At 51.6% G+C, this 16397-nt stretch overlaps 2 protein-coding genes across 2 annotated transcripts; both read right to left on the reverse strand.

Moving 5' to 3' along the window:
• Nucleotides 1-3920: 3920 nt before the first annotated feature.
• On the reverse strand, nucleotides 3921-4862 carry LOC101525383 (olfactory receptor 1M1). The gene has a single exon (XM_004596031.2). It carries the CDS (start codon nucleotides 4860-4862, stop codon nucleotides 3921-3923), a length of 942 nt encoding a protein of 313 aa, XP_004596088.2.
• Nucleotides 4863-15422: 10560 nt separating this feature from the next.
• Nucleotides 15423-16397, reverse strand: LOC101525625 (olfactory receptor 7G2-like). The gene has a single exon (XM_004596032.2). The coding sequence runs from the start codon at nucleotides 16395-16397 to the stop codon at nucleotides 15423-15425; it is 975 nt and encodes a 324-aa protein (XP_004596089.2).

Consider the following 16397-nt stretch of genomic DNA (forward strand, 5'->3'; position numbering starts at 1 on the left):
CTCCTGTGGGGGTACCCAGCTGAGGGTGGTCCGCTCCCCACTGGGGAATGCAAGAACTGGAACCCCGCCACTGTAGCCTACCCCTCTTTCTCTCCACGCGTGACCCAGGGACAGTGCAGGGGAGCAAAGGTTATTTTTCCTTTGGTGAGGAAGACACATCCCTCACACTTCCTCTTGGGGGCAGTGTGGTATTTCAGACTCTTTGTCTCCTGGGCCGGATCCCTGGAAGTCCAGATCTTGTCACAACCACGTAACGCGGAGCACAGGTGGCGTATTTTGTCCTGCGTCTGAGTCTTGTTTTACCCAGAACACTCCAGCCTCGGCCGTAGATAGGAATGGCGGGTGGGAAGGGGGCAGGGTGCAATCCCAGGTCCCCCAGGGATCAGGCCCAGGCCCAGCTCGAATTTCCTTAAGCCAACCCTTCTGTCTTCTCTGTGATGGGCCCTTGCCTGCCCTGTACCCACACCCACGCAGGAGCCCACCATCCCTCCCACTCCCGCTCCCACCCACAGCCAGCTGCTGGGCACTTCTAGGTCTTACTCAACTCTGAGCTCTCGTAGCTCTGGCTTGACTTAGTTCTGCTGTAGCCCCGCCTGTCCCAGTGGGTCCCTCTCTTGCAGGTGCAGGGTCCCAAGGCTTTGGGCCGTCCTCGACTGCTTTCCCAGGCCACAAGCAGGGAGCTGGATGGCAAGTGGAGCTGCCAGGATTAGAACCGGCGCCCATATGGGATCCCAGCACGTTCAAGGTGAGGACATTAGCTGCTATGCTATTGCGCCAGGCCCTCCATGTTCTACTTCTGATCTAGCTCCCTGCTACGGCAGCTTAGAAAGCAGTGCAAGAAGGTCCGAGTGTCTGGGTGCCTGTCATTCACGTGGGAGATGCGGAAGAAGCTGCTGCCTTCAGCCTGTCCTGGCCCTGGCCAGTGTGGTCATTTAGCGAATGAACCAAGGGCAGAAAATCCTCTCTCTCTCTCTCTCTCTCTCTCTCTCTGGTCAATCCACCTTTCCAACAAATATTTTCTAAAACGAAAAGGATGCTTTTAAAGAAAGAAGGACGCTTCTGTAGCAGCTAAGCTCCTGCTTGGGCTGGGCTCATTTTCTATGGGATCCAGGGGTTTGAGTCCTGACTCTGCCCTCAACCCAGCGCCCCACAAACCCCCACAAACGCACCTCCAGCAGGCTCTGGGTGATGTTGGCTCCAGGACCGGAGCCCGGCCACCCATGGGTGGAGTTCCAGGCTCCCGGGCATGTGGAGTGGGAATCAATGAACAGGAGACCCCTAAGCTGTTTCCTCTCTCTCCGCCTGTCCCTCTACTGTTCAACAGTTAAAAACCATAGATTTGCTCGCTCTGGGTCTCCAGCGACTTTGAGCGACTTGATTAGTTACATTGTTTCTTACTGATTTGTGTCTTGCCTGAAGGTTTTTGGCCGTGAGTGACCCTTCGGGATGGGCAGGAAGGAACATCCCTTTTGGGGGTGTTGTTGTCTTTAATGATTTATTTAGTTAGCAGGGAGACAGAGACCTCTTCCATGGGCTGATTCACTCCCTAAATGAGCAGAACTGCGTGGCCCAGCTCTGCCACGTGGTTGACAGGTGCACAGTCCTTGGGTCACTGGCAGGTGCATAGTCCTTGGATCATCTTCCGCTGCTTTCCTACGCATGTGAGCGGGGAGCTGGACCAGACCTGGAGCAGCTGGGACTCCAACCAGCTTAACCTATTACACCAACACACCATACCTTGGGTGTGAAGTGGAGTGTCCCCCGCTTCTGCCGCTCCAGAGGGAAGAGAAGAGGGGACGAATCCGCAAGAGCCCAGCGGGTGAGGTGTATTTGCGCTGTGTGTCTCAGCGCGGGAAGCCCTTCTGCTTGAGGGGTGCAGGGTTTCTGAGTGAAACGTTTGGGGACCAAGCACAGCCTCAGGGTCAGGGATGCCAAGCGCTCTCTGTGCGTTTCTGCCGGTGTCTGTTGCCCTCGTGCGTCCGCACTTGGAACTGCACCCACCTGAAGTCCAGTCTGATGGCCATCCCTGCTAGCGCCAAGGCCCAGCTTTCAAGAACGACATCCCTATGAAAGGGACACCAGCTCGGAGGACACTGGCGTGGTGGGCATTCTTGAAAATAGCTAAGCAAGGGCCCGGCGGCGTGGCCTAGCGGCTAAAGTCCTCGCCTTGAACGCCCCGGGATCCCATATGGGTGACGGTTCTAATCCCGGCAGCTCCACTTCCCATCCAGCTCCCTGCTTGTGGCCTGGGAAAGCAGTCGAGGACGGCCCAAAGCCTTGGGACCCTGCACCCGCGTGGGAGACCCAGAGGAGGCTCCGGGCTCCTGGCTTCGGATTGGCTCAACTCTGGCCATCGCAGCCACTTGGGGAGTGAATCATCGGATGGAAGATCTTCCTCTCTGTCTCTCCTCCTCTCTGTATATCTGACTTTCCAATAAAGATAAATTCTGGTCAAATAAATTCACTGGTCAAAGACAACAAGAACCAGGAACCTCTTCCGGGTCTCCCACGCGGGTGCAGGGTCCCAAGGCTTTGGGCTGTCCTCGACTGCTTTCCCAGGCCACAGGCAGGGAGCTGGATGGGAAGCAGGGCTGCCAGGGCACAAACCAGCGCCCATATGGGATCCTATCATGTGCAAAGCAAGGACTTCAGCCACTAGGCTACCACACTTGGCCCATGTATTCTGCTTTTAAAAACATTTATATACTTTAAAGGCTCTGTTACAGCTGGGGGTGGATGATGAAACAGACAGGATACTTCCATCTGCTGGTTCAGCCCCTAAATGGCCACAGTGGCTGTGGCTGGGATGGGCCAAATCCAGGAGCCTGGAATTCCCACATGAGTGGCCAAGGCCAGAGCACTTGGGCCTTCTGCTGTGGCTTTTCCAGGTGTGTCAGCAGGAATATGGACCAGACCTGGAGCAGCTGGGCTCCAGAACGGGTACCCACATAGGGTCCAGGCACTGCAGACAACAGCTGAACCTACTGAGATGCGATACGAGGTCCCTGGAGTGTATTTCTACTTACAAGTTTACTGCAAAACACTACATCCAGAAAGTCAACGGCAGCCTCACACAGCTCATGTTTAGTGTGGTTGTTTATTTATTTGAGAGAGCAACACAGAGAGAGAGATATCTTCCATCCGCTGATTCCTCTTCCAAATGACTACGATAGCCAGGTCTGAGCCAGGAGCCAAGAAATTCATGGTAGCCTCTCCCAAGCAACTAGACCATCTTCTGCTGCCTCACTTCCCATCCAGCTCCCTGCTTGTGGCCTGGGAAAGCAGTGGAGGATGGCCCAAAGCCTTGGGACCCTGCACCCGCGTGGGAGACCCGGAGGAGGTTCCTGGCTCCTGGCTTTGGCTAGGCTCAGCTCCAGCCATTGTGGCCACTTGGGCAGTGAATCAGTGCACGAAAGAGCTTTCTCTCTGTATCTCCTTCTCTATTTAAATCAGCCTTTCCACAAAAAATAAGTAAGTAAGAAAGAAAGAAAGAAAAAGGAAATGAAAGAAGAGAAAAAAGAAAAATAAGGAAAGAATAGAAACTGAGCAGCTGGGATTCGAACCGGTACTCTGATAACCAGACGCCAACGCCCCAAGCAGTGGCTTGATTTACTGTGCCACCATGCCGGCCCTGCCCAGTCCCTTCTTGGATGAAGAAGGCCACATCAGGTGCGTGACCTATGCCATATGGGATCGGGGAGTCCACTCTGTGGTGTTCACCTGATGGGTGATGCTTTCCCAGAATGTTCGTGTCGCCCCATCTCCCTCCCCGACCTCCTCCCGCACCCCGTTTTGAGCAGTAACAGGAGACTGTGTGTGTGTGTGTGTGTGTGTGTGTGTGTGTGTGTGTGTCTAGCGTGGGTTCTGAACCAGGGTAGATCCTGACACCTGCCACCGCGTATCCCCCAGTGCTGGGGTGGTCAGGGTGACAAGGCGACCTTCCTTTGGATAAGCTTTCTCAGGGCCCCCTTCAGGTCCCTGTTCCTCAGACTGTAGATGAAGGGGTTCAGCATGGGGGTGACCGCTGTGTACATGACGGCTGCGGCCTTTTCTTTGTCAACCGTGCGGACAGAGGAGGGACACAGGTAGACCCCGATGGTCGTGCCGTAGAAGAGAGTGACCACGGTGAGGTGGGAGCCGCAGGTGGAGAAGGCTTTCCTCCTGCCCCCGACAGAGGAGACCCCCACGACAGCCACCATGATACGTGCATAGGAGGCCAGGATGCAGACGAAGGGCGCCGCGATCACCATCCCCGCCACAACAAGCACAAAGATCCTGTTGACCATGGTGTCCGTGCAGGAAAGCCGGAGGAGGGGCGTGAGGTCGCAGAAGTAGTGGGGCAGCTCGTTGTGGCCGCAGAAAACCAGGCGCGCCACGAGCAGGACGTGGGTGAGGGAGACGGAGCAGGAGAACAACCACAGGCCACCGACGAGGAGGCCGCAGAGGCGTGGACTCATGACAGTGGCGTAACGCAGAGGGTGACAGATGGCCACGAAGCGGTCGTACGCCATGACGGCTAGGAGGACGCTGTCCACGATGCCGAAAAAATGGAAGAAGTACATCTGGACGAGGCAGCAGGAGTAGGAGATGGACTTGCCTTTGGTCTGGAGGTTCACCAACATCTTGGGGATGGTGTTGGTGGCCAGGCACAAGTCCACCCAGGAGAGGTTGGCCAGGAAGAAATACATGGGCGTGTGGAGGTGGGAGTCCCAGCTGATGGCCAGGACGATGAGCAGGTTGCCCATAACTGTGACCACATACATGCAGAGGAAGACAGAGAAGAGGAGAGTCTCCCGTTCCGGGCTTTCTGCAAGGCCCAGGAGGATGAACTCGGATGTGCTCGTTTGGTTGCTGGGTCCCATGGCTGTGAGTGTTCTGGAAGTACTGTTGGGGAGGGTTACGAGATGTTAGATGACTTTATTATTTATTTTTTTTTATTTTAAAGGCAGAGTTGCTGAGAGAGATCTTCCCCATCCTCTAGTTCACTCCCCAGAGTGGCAGCAACAGCCAGAATTGGACCGGTTCAAACTCAGGCACGAGGAGCCTTTTCTAGGCCTCCTACATGGTAGAGGGACCCAAACACTTGGGTCATTCTGCTGCTGCTTTTCTGGGGGCATTATCAGGGTGCTGGATGGGAAGCGGAGCAGCCAGGACACGAACCGGCACCCATATGAGATGCTGGCCACGATAGAGGCTTAACCTAGGATACCGCAAGGCACAGATAGGATACCGCAAGGCACAGATAGGATACCACAAGGCACAGCTAGGATACCGCAAGGCACAGCTAGGATACCGCAAGGCACAGATAGGATACCGCAAGGCACAGCTAGGATACCGCAATGCACAGATAGGATACCGCAAGGCACAGATAGGATACCGCAATGCACAGATAGGATACCACAAGGCACAGATAGGATACCGCAGTGCACAGATAGGATACCGCAAGGCACAGATAGGATACCGCAATGCACAGCTAGGATACCGCAATGCACAGATAGGATACTGCAAGGCACAGATAGGATACTGCAAGGCACAGGTGGATTTTGGAAACTGAGTGTCCAATGAGATCACATGCTACTCCTCACCTGAGCTAGTTGGGATGCAAAGGGTGTGTGTGTGTGTGTGTGTGTGTGTGTGTGTGTGTGTTGGGCACTCTTTCTTCCTGCGATGATGTGTCTGGAGCAGCCCCATCTGCTGCTTCCTCTTCCTATGAAGATGGTGAGACCAGAACTGTGCTTGATGCATGGGTCCTTTTTTTTGAAAGAACGCCTGTGAAGGTTGCACTCCAGAACAAAACATGCCAACTCCAGAAAGGAGTGGCGTCGGGGGAGTGCCAGTCAACCAAGGGGTTGGAATGTAGATGGGAAAACAGCACATCGTGTTTTGAACACTCAGGACTAATAAGGAGAGGGTGTAGTGATGGATAAAGAAGCAGGGGCGTTGGCATTCATGTGCGTGGTTCTCATACTGAATTGCAGAATAGAGTCCTGATCCACATCCAGGTGCAACCACTAAAAAGGGGGCATATAGGTTTTAACTTCTGGGCTCGGTGCGGTAGCATAGTGGTTAAAGTCCTCGCCTTGCACGCGCCGGGATTCCATATGGGCGCCGGTTCTAATCCTGGTGGCCCTGCTTCCCATCCAGCTCCCCGCTTGTAGCCTGGGAAAGCAGTGGAGGACGGCCCAAAGCCTTGGGACCCTGCACCTGCATGGGAGACACTGAAAAGCTCCTGGCTCCTGGCTTCGGATTGGCGCAGCACCAGCCGTTGCACTCACTTGGGTTGTGAACCATCGGACGGGTGATCTTCCTCTCTGTCTCTCCTCGTCTCTCTATATCCGCCTTTCCAATAAAAATAAATAGACCTTTTAAAAAAAAGTTTTAACTTCTGCCTTGGCAGAAAAATGCTACAGACACAAAGAGATTCTGATAAACCAAGTTAAAGTTAGAGCAGAAACAGGAGTTGGCCCTTATTAGTAAATGGGGAATATGTTGAAAAAAATATTGCATTTTTACTGAGCAAGTATGAAAATAAGACATCATTGTATATGTGGGATGTGAGGGTTTTTGCATCTTGTGAGGGGGTTGGGAAGAGGGCAGGTCCTGAAATGAAACCCCATGGATACTAAGGGATAATTGTCTAAAAGAGTAAATCAAAATGATTACCAAACCTGTGTTGAGGTGCAACATGCTAAGCTATTCTGTATGTGATGTGTCCTATATGGCTGTTGGTTCAAGCTTTGGCGGATGCCCCACTTCTAATCCCAGTCCCTGCTACCAGGCCTGGGAAAGGAACAGAAAATAGACCATGGATGGGCCCTTGCAGCCCATGGAGAAAACCCAGATGAAGCTCCTAGCTTCAACCCAACCCTGGCCATTGCAGTCTCTCTCTCTCTCTCTCTCTCTCTCTCTCTCTCTGTCTCTCTCTCTCTCACACACACACACACACAAACATTCTGTCTTTCACATAAATAATTTTTAAAACCTCCCTTGGGGCCTGATGTGATAGTGTAGTGGTTAAGGTCCTCACCTTGCATGCCCGGGATCCCATATGGACGCCGGTTCTAATCCTGGCAGCCCCACTTCCCATCCAGCTCCCTGTTTGTGGCCTGAGAAAACAGCTGAGGATGGCCCAAAGCCTTGGGACCCTGCACCCGCGTGGGAGACCTGGAATAAGTTTCTGGCTCCTGGCTTCGGATTGGCTCAGCTCCGGCCGTTGCGGCCGCTTGGGGAGTGAAACATCAGACGGAAGATCTTCCTCTCTGTCTCTCTGTATATCTGACTTTGCAATAAAAATAAATAAATCTTTAAAAAAATAAATAAAATAAAACCTCCCTTGATAACAGTGTAGATACCCAACAGCAGGAATCCGCAGGGTGGGCATTGTGGCACAGCAGGCTAAGCTGTGCTTACAACACCCATACCCCATATCAGAGTGGCTGGTTCAAATCCCAGCTTCCCCACACCTGATCCAGCTCCCTGCTAACGTACCTGTGGGGAGGCAGTAAGGATGGCTCAAAGACTTGGGTCTCTCCTTGCCAATCCTGTCCACATTGGGGTTATTAAGAAGGGCGTGATGTGACAGGGCCCACGTTTTAGGGTTTCCTTGTGGCTTGCGGGCAGTGTGGGATTGGGTAGAGTGCAGGATTGACTGCACACGGGCTTGGGAAACTGAAGACCAAAGGGTCTGATTCTTATCCAGCCCGAGAATGAAGAATGCCAGCATCTCCCTCACGCTTGCCAACCTTGGATGCTCTTCTACTTCCTTGCCTTTGTATCTGACTTTGCAATAAAAGTAAATAATACATCTTAAAAAAAAAAAAGTTTCACCTAGTGGAAGCAGGTCCCAAGGGTAAAGATGCAATTTACTTCTACTTTGTATATATGTGACCCCAGAGAATGTTTTGGGGTACACTGTTTTTGGTGTACCCTTGTTTTGACCATCACCCCATTCATACGTTTTCCACTTGAGTATCATTTCAGTGCTCCAAAAAGTTTGCAATCTCTGACCTTTGGGACACTCAGCCTGCACATACTTCACAGAAAGGAGAGAAAGCTATCCACCCCATAGCTTACGAAGGCTTGCACCTTGCCAGCTGTGTGACATGGGAAAAGTGTGGCCTTCAGGCTGATGGCTAACCGTGGCCTTGCATCCTTAGCCTGGCCATGTGCACGCTAGGCACTATTGAAAACTCGTAAATTTTTTTTTTTTTGAGATGTTTTTCGCTTCTTTACGACTGAAAATTGAGGAGAGAAATTTTAAAGATTACAAGTTTCGGGCCCCGTGGCGTGGTCTAGCGGCTAAAGTCCTCGCCTTGAATGCACTGGGATCCCATATGGGCGCCAGTTCTAATCCCGGCAGCTCCACTTCCCATCCAGCTCCCTGCTTGTGGCCTGGGAAAGCAGTCGAGGACGACCCAAAGCCTTGGGACCCTGCACCCGCGTGGGAGACCTGGAGGAGGTTCCTGGTTCCCGGCTTCAGATCAGCACAACACCGGCTGTTGTGGTCACTTGGGGAGTGAATCATCGGACGGAAGATCTTTCTCTCACCACTTCTCTGTATATCTGACTTTGTAATAAAAATAATTCTTTCAATAATACTAAAAAAACAACCCGGCGTATCTAAATATAATATAATATTTATATGTATATTTATATAGAGAGATATATGAAGATAATAAAATTATTATATATAGAGGGATAATAAAATTATATACGGAGATTATAAAGTTATTTATATGTAATATAATATAATATAATATATAATTATAAATATAAATATGATAAAATTACATATAAATATATAACACAAATATTTGATATCATATAATATATAGTATTCTTACAATATAAATATAGAAATAAATCTTATATATATTTATATTTATATTTATATATGTTTTTATATATTCACATATATTCATATATAATTTTATAATATTTATATATTTATAATCATCTATAATACTTAATATATAATAGAAATATTATAAAATTATAGAATTATATTCTATATTATATAAAATAATTTTATTATAGTATATAATATATAAAATATCTTGTATTGAATAATATATTTTATATTTATAAATATTTTTACAAATATATATGTGTGTTCATATATTTATATATGATATATATTTGGATATATATTCAGATTTGAATATATAATATATAATATAAACATGTCTTTTTATATATTTACATATTATATATGTGTCATGACATATAGTACAGCATAACATTGTGCGTGTGTGTGTTTGTAAAAATATATGTACATACGTATCTACGGCTATTAGGTATGCTACTTAAATAGTTCGTTCCAATTTTATTTGGAAAAAACAGAGCGCTCCCGCCTGTCGGGTCACTCCCCACATGGCCACAACCGTTGGTGAACTCAAAGTCAAGTGCGCAGGGTACCATGTAGACCGTCCCTACGGATAGCAGGGACCCAGCCACCCGAGACAAGCCGTCACCTGCTCCTTGTCACTCCCAGCAAGGAGCTGGAAGTGAGGGCAGAGCCGGGACTCCCACCAGCAGCCTCTGCCCAGTGCAGGCTGTGACATGAAACCTCCATCACTGTGCCGAAGCGCCGGCTCCAAACTATTAACAACAACAACAACAAAAACACTTTTTTACAAACCAAATGGAAATGCCAACAGATCTCCCTTAACCATCATCTGTTGAAAACGTTGAGTCATTACCCGCTTGAATATGTAGAATGCAGAAACAGCAACAGTAAAAGCAACTGGCTGCATCTCTTGCAAACCTGTGTTTACCAACCCAGGGATGCAATGTGCTGGCGTCCCACAGCCCCCACCCCAACTGCCATTTCCACCCCCACTCCCCGCTGCTTTGTGTTCCCTGCTGTTGGTTGGGAAGTCCAAGTGTGCCAAGCCGCGCTTCGCATCTGCAATATATCCTGTTATCCAGCTGGGAGTCAGAGCATAGTATCCCGCTGAGGAGCTGGGTGGTCGAGGCTTGGCCTGGGTGAGCACGCGTTGGACATATGAATTGGTCACAGCTCAGGTCCCCGAGGAGGTACTGTCTCTTTTCTCTGTCTCCCCGTGGCTGCTGGCCTCCACCCCAGCCTCCTCTGGGTCCCCCTGCCCTCCGATTGGAAGCGTGTGCCACTCTGAGGCAGCTGGCGACGGTCCACCTGTCGCCATCATAGAAGGGTTGGCATTTATGAACATCCTTTTGGTCACCGGCCTCCATCTCCTCCCCGATGGATGCCAACATCTCAGTACACCTGCTCTGTCGCTCCTGCTGCCCCAGCTCTTGGGGAAAAGCGTCAGGACTGGAACAACTCTTAAAGTTCCATCTTCTTGCCTAACCTCTATGGAGGCGAAACTCCCACCTGGGCCCTGCCGACCCTGGGTCTGAGGTCTCACTCTGGACAGATCTTAAAAGATTATCTCCAAGATGCAGCGAGAGGACTGACCCACACTGGTGTCAGAGAAACCACAGGGGGGGACCGCTCTCCGGATGCATTCAAAGGGGCTGGGAACGCTTGACCCAGTTACTAGGAAGCACGGCTTGGTAGCCTCAGAGCTGGACTGCGTCAAGCCAGAGGGTTAGCAATAGCCCTTGGATGCTGGGCTTGCAGGTGGGCGCTGCTTGGCCAGGGAGAACCTTTTCGCTGCTATGTGTCTGAGATCGCAAACCTTGCCACTGACTAACTGCTGTTGTTTAAGTTTCCTCTCTCTCTCTCCATCACTTACTTTGCTGTCTTGTTTCTCGTTGCGTTCCTTCGGCTCAGTCTCCTCTCTTGACACGCAACAGCAACGTCCGTTTCCTGGAAAGGGCCAGAAGAGGACCCTGCAGGTGCACACATCCGCATGCCCGCTCCCCTGTCTTCAATTCTTCCCACAGAGGAGGAGCTGGGCTGGGGGGGAGAAGCTGTAGGAACTGAGGGAATATGTATGATTTCTGAGCCAATAAGGAGCCAGTTCCCAAGGCTCCTTGTTAGACAAATTGTTCAATTTGCCCTCGATTCCCTGGGCAGTTCAGTTTCCTGCCGGGACTGGGACACGGTGGCCAGAAGCCTGTGTGGACCACGCCAGGTCTCTCAGGAGGCACCTGTGGGATGAGCCTCCTGTTTCCCCCCCAGTTTCTCTGCACCCCCTTTCTGGGAACAAGCTCTCCTCATCGTCTTAACTCCCTCTTCTCGGACGTTTCCCAATCTCAAGGTCCTCAGATCCGAAATTCTTGAAAAGTTCAAAGCTCTCTTCATGGCTTAAGGAATCCCAAAGCCAGGGCAGGTGGTGGGCTCAGGGTGGACACAATGGCTGGACAATCCCACATCTCTACCCCAGAACATCGAGTCTCAGTTCCAATCCCCATCTCCATCCCAGCTGCCTTGCTGTGGCTGGCAGCAGTGACAGCAGTGAGAGTCGGGGTTCCCGCCATCCATGCGGGAGACCCAGACTGAGTTTCTGACTCCAACCTTCAGCCTGTCACAGCCCTGGCTGTTGTAGGCATTCGAGTAGATGGGAACTCTCCCACCGCAAGTGAGCCGCAATGGACCGGTGCGCGCCGATCCGATGCCAGGAACCAGGAACCTCTTGAGGGTCTCCCACGTGGGTGCAGGGTCCCCAAGGCTTTGGGCTGTCCTCCACTGCTTTCCCAGGCCACAAGCAGGGAGCTGGATGGGAAGCAGGGCCGCCAGGATTAGAACTGGCGCCCATATGGGATCCTGGGGCACATGCAAGGCAAGGACTTTAACCATTATGCTATCGCACCGGGCCCTATTTATTGTTTTTATTGGAAAGGCAGATGTACATAGAGGAGACGAGACAGAGAGGAAGATCTTCCGTCCGATGATTCACTCCCCAAGTGACTGCAATGGCCGGTGCTACACCGATCCAAAGCCAGGAGCCGGGAACTTCTTTCCAGGTCTCCCCTACGCAGGTGCAGGGTCCCAAGGCTTTGGGCCGTCCTTCACTGCTTTCCCAGGCCACAAGCAGGGAGCTGAGTGGGAAGTGGAGCTGCCGAGACTAGAAGCAACGCCCATATGGGATCCCGGCACGTTCAAGGCGGGGGACTTTAACCACTACGCTCTAGCACCGGGCCCTTTTGGGTGAATTGAAAACAAAGAGTGGCTCTGAAATTAGCAAAAAGTTTCCAAAGCGTGTGCCCAGCTCCCTGCTAAGGTAGCTGTTCCATTTTGTGTTCCCACCAGTGATGGCTGAGCCGCTCTCTTTCCTGCCGCTTTTTGGGTATTGAGATAGAAACTTACGACCACAGAAGCTGTGGCTGGTTTCCGTTCGGATTTCCCTCATGCTACACGGCTCTCAGCTACGTGTTCCTTGAAGTCCGTTTTCTCCGGTTTCTGTGAAATCTTTGACCCACTTTTTCTTTTAAAAGACATTTGCTTTATTGGGAAAGCCAAATGAGACAGAAGGAGAGGCAGAGAGAAAGATCTTCCATCCTCTGAGTCTTCCCTCAGATGGTCGCAGCAGACGAAGCTGAATCAATCCAAAGCCAGGAGCCAGGAGCTTTTTCTGGGTCTCTCGCCCAGGCACCGGGTCCCAATTGTCATCCTCTGCTGCTTTCTCAGGCCACAAGCAGGTAGCCTGACGGGAAGTGGAACTGCCTGACTATGGAGCACCATCCTGACAGGATGCTGGCTCTTGCAGGTAGAGGATGAACTAGTTGAGCCATCGCACCAGTCCTTTGACCCATGTTTTTTTTTTTAAATTGGGTTCTTCGAGTTGAATCTTAACACTTCTTTATTTTGTACAACAGTGCGTGAAAACAAAGCAGCCACAGACAGCGGGGCAGCAGCGGCTTCTAGTGGCGGCAGGCACGCCTTGCGAGCCACCCAGTGTTTCCGTCCAGGAAATCCTGGCAAGCCACTCAGCTTACAGCGGTCCCGGACACAGAGGCCAAAAGCTGGGCCTGTTCAAATTCAGGAGCCAGGAGCTAGGAGCTTCCTCTGGGCCCCCCGTGTGGGGGTTATAGGGCCCCAAGCACTTGGGCCATCCTCCGCTGATTTCCCAGGCCGGGAAACAGGGAGCTGAATGGGAAGTAGAGCAACCGGGACTCGAACTGGCGTCCATAGGGTACGTCGGCGCTGCGGGCAGAGGTTTAACGCACTACAGCACAGCACGTCTAGCGTATCCCTTCCCCTGGCAGGCTCATGTGGGCTGTTTGCACCTTCTAGCTCCTGTAACATCAACAGGTGTCCAAATATTTCTCTCCGCATGCTGCTTGCGGTTCTTCCAGGTATCTAGCCAAGAAGTGGTACTGCCGGGTCCTAGAATAATTCAATATTTGTTTAACATTTTTTTTTTTTTTGGAAGTGCCATTGTGCGCTGTAGCGCCCCACCTCATTTGGAATTTCTGCCCACAGTACGTAGAATTTTGGTTGCTTACCAATGACCTGTTGTTTTCTGCTTTGAACAGCAGATGGCGTGCTTTGCGGTTTGGCTCACGCTAGTGTTCTTTCGTGTTTTTCTAATGATCGGTGGGGTTTTAGCATCTTTCCATAACCATGTTGGCCACAGGACCACCTGCACAATTTGTCTCCCGGATACATCCAATGGGAGAATGTTTCTGTGATTAGTTGCACAAAACCTGGAAGTCCAAATATCTTATTAAGAGGAAATTATTCTGATATATGCAGCAAACTGGATTTTAAAAGCAATTTGAAGGGCCCAGTGCGGTAGCCTCGTGGCTAAAGGCTTCGCCTTGAATGTGCCCCGGGATCCCATATGGGCGCCAGTTCTAATCCCAACGGCCCTGCTTCCCATCCAGCTCCCTGCTTGTGGCCTGGGAAAGCAGTGGAGGAAGGCCCAAAGCTTTGGGACCCTGCACCCGCGTGGGAGACCTGGAAAAGGCTCCTGGCTCCAGATAAGCTCTGCTCTGGCCATTGCGGTCACTTGGGGAGTGAATGAGCGGAGGCAAGCTCTTTCTCTCTGTCTCTCCTCCTCTCTGTATATCTGACTTTCCATGCCTGCCTGCCTCCCAGAAGTGGCATCACAGAGAAGCTGGTATGGGGGCACAGTGGGTTCAGCCACCACCTGTGACGCCAGCCTCCCGTATGGCAGTGCGGGTGCGGGTCTCGGCTACTCTGTTTTCAATCTGCCTGCCTGCTCACCTGCCTGGGGAAGCCACAGAAGACGGGCCAGGTGCTTGAGTCCCTGCCGTCCACGCAGGAGTTCTTGGCTCCTGACTTGAGCTTCGTGCAGTTTCTGGCTGTTGTGACCATCGGGGGAGCGACCCAGCACATGGAAGATAGCTCTCTCTCTTCCTCTCCCTCTCAGCACCCCTCTCTCTCTGTCACTCTGATTTTCAAATAAATAAATATGTTTTTTAAAGGTGGCACCGCAATGGAAAAGCGTGAATTCGTAGGAAAGGCAGTCAGTAAAATTGATGATTTATGTAGATACAATGAAATCAGATGCCTGTCCCACAACAGAGGCAAGGGTAAGTTATAGACAAATGGGAAAGTCACATTCATGTGTGCTTTTATTTATTTATTTATTTTTATTGGAAAGTCAGATATACAGAGAGGAGGAGAGACAGAGGAAGATCTTCCATCTGCTCATTCACAAGCCAAGTGACCGCAATGACCGGTGCTGTGCCGATCCGAAGCCAGGAGCTAGGAACTTCCTCCAGGTCTCCCACACAGGTGCAGGATGCCAAGGCTTTGGGCCATCCTCGACTGCTTTCCCAGGCCACAAGCAGGAGCTGGATGGGAAGTGGAGCTGCCGGGATTAGAACCGGCGCCCCTATGGGATCCCGGGGCGTTCAAGATGAGGACTTCAGCCGCCACGCCACGGCGCTGGGCCCTCATGTGCGTGCGCTTTGTAAAGCAACATCTTTGTGATTGCTGGGGGAGAAGAAACTTCTCTTAATGACTTCCCGCAAGTCACTCAGGGAAGTACAATTGCCCCCCTGGTGTCTGTCTGGGGAATTTGTTCAGCACCTCCCACAAATGCCATAATTTTCAGATGTCCAACTTCCTTCTATTAGATGGGGACAGCATTCGGATGTAACTTGCCCGCATCTATAATAAACCTCTTCTCTTGTTTGCTTAAAGTCCTTAATACAGTGTGAATTCTACGTAAGTGGCTACATTGGATTCTTTACGTGCGACAATGGGAGGAAAGAGGCATGTTCAATGAGACACGATACGCATTTTTGATTTTAAATATGTATGTGTATACATACATATACAATTTGTTTGACAGAGTGACAGAGAGAGAGACAGAGACAGAGGCAAAGATGGACCTTCCATCTGCTGGCTCACTTCCTATACGCCCGTAACAGCCAGGAACTTACAGATGCATTCAGGGTTGGCCACGTGGATGGCAAGTGGGGCAGCCGAGACGCGAACCAGCATTCTGACACATGCACGGAGCCTGTGGGTCACCCTGTTAGGTTCCCGTGGGTGAGCCGTCCCCACGGACATGGGCTCAGGCTTTCTGGCTCCGTGACTGATTCTGTGCGACCCATGTCTGAAGAGAACGCCGCATCACTGCAGACAAGGCCGCCTTCATATCCGCGTTCCTCAAACTGTAGATAAAGGGGTTCATTATCTGGGGGACCACGGAATACATCGCCGAGGCGGCTGCACTCTGCCTGGATGAGCTGCTCAAGGCAGAACCAACATACGCGCCCAGCCCCGTTCCGTAGAACAAGGAGACCACAGACAGGTGGGCCCCGCAGGTGGAAAAGGCTTTGTGCCTCCCCTTGGCTGATGGCATTTTGAGCACAGAGGAGACGATGCGAACATAGGAGAACAGGATACCGGCAAAAGGCACGCCACCGAACCCACAAGCAGCCACATAGACCAGGAGGTGGTTGAGGAAGGTGTCAGAGCAGGCTAGCCGGATGACCTGAGCCAACTCGCAAAAGAAAAGCGGGATCTCCAGGTGCGTGCAGAAGGCCAGACGCAGCGCTGGGAGGCTGAGCAGGAGGGCATTGAGGAGGCTGGCGCACAGCGAGAGCAGGACCAGCAGGACGCACAGGCGTGGGCTCATCACCACCGTGTACCTCAGCGGCTGGCAGATGGCCACGTAGCGGTCATAGGCCATCACGGCCAGCAGACAGTTCTCCAAGCCCGCAAACACCAGAACCACACAGGCCTGGGTGAGGCAGCCGGCGTAGGTGATGCCGCGGTCCCCGGCCCGGAGGTTCGTCAACATCTTGGGGACGGTGGTGGTGCTGAAACAGATGTCCACGAAGGACAGGCCCCCGAGGAAGAAGTACATGGGGGTGTGGAGGTGGGCATCGGAGCACACGGCCAGGATGATGAGCAGGTTCCCCAGCACGGTGACCAGGTAGATGCATAGGAACAGGCCGAAGAGGAGCGGCTGCAGGGCCGGGTCATCCGTGAGCCCCAGCAGAAAGAACTGGGAACCAGCTGTCCGGTTTCCGGCTTCCACCAT

This window comes from Ochotona princeps, chromosome 33, assembly GCF_030435755.1.
Source record: "Ochotona princeps isolate mOchPri1 chromosome 33, mOchPri1.hap1, whole genome shotgun sequence".
Lineage (NCBI taxonomy): Eukaryota > Metazoa > Chordata > Mammalia > Lagomorpha > Ochotonidae > Ochotona > Ochotona princeps.

Excerpts from the sequence above, each read along its gene's own strand:
- LOC101525383 (XM_004596031.2), bottom strand. The coding sequence starts at position 4,862 with ATGGGACCCAGCAACCAAACGAGCACATCCGAGTTCATCCTCCTGGGC.
- LOC101525625 (XM_004596032.2), bottom strand. The coding sequence starts at position 16,397 with ATGGTGGAAGCCGGAAACCGGACAGCTGGTTCCCAGTTCTTTCTGCTG.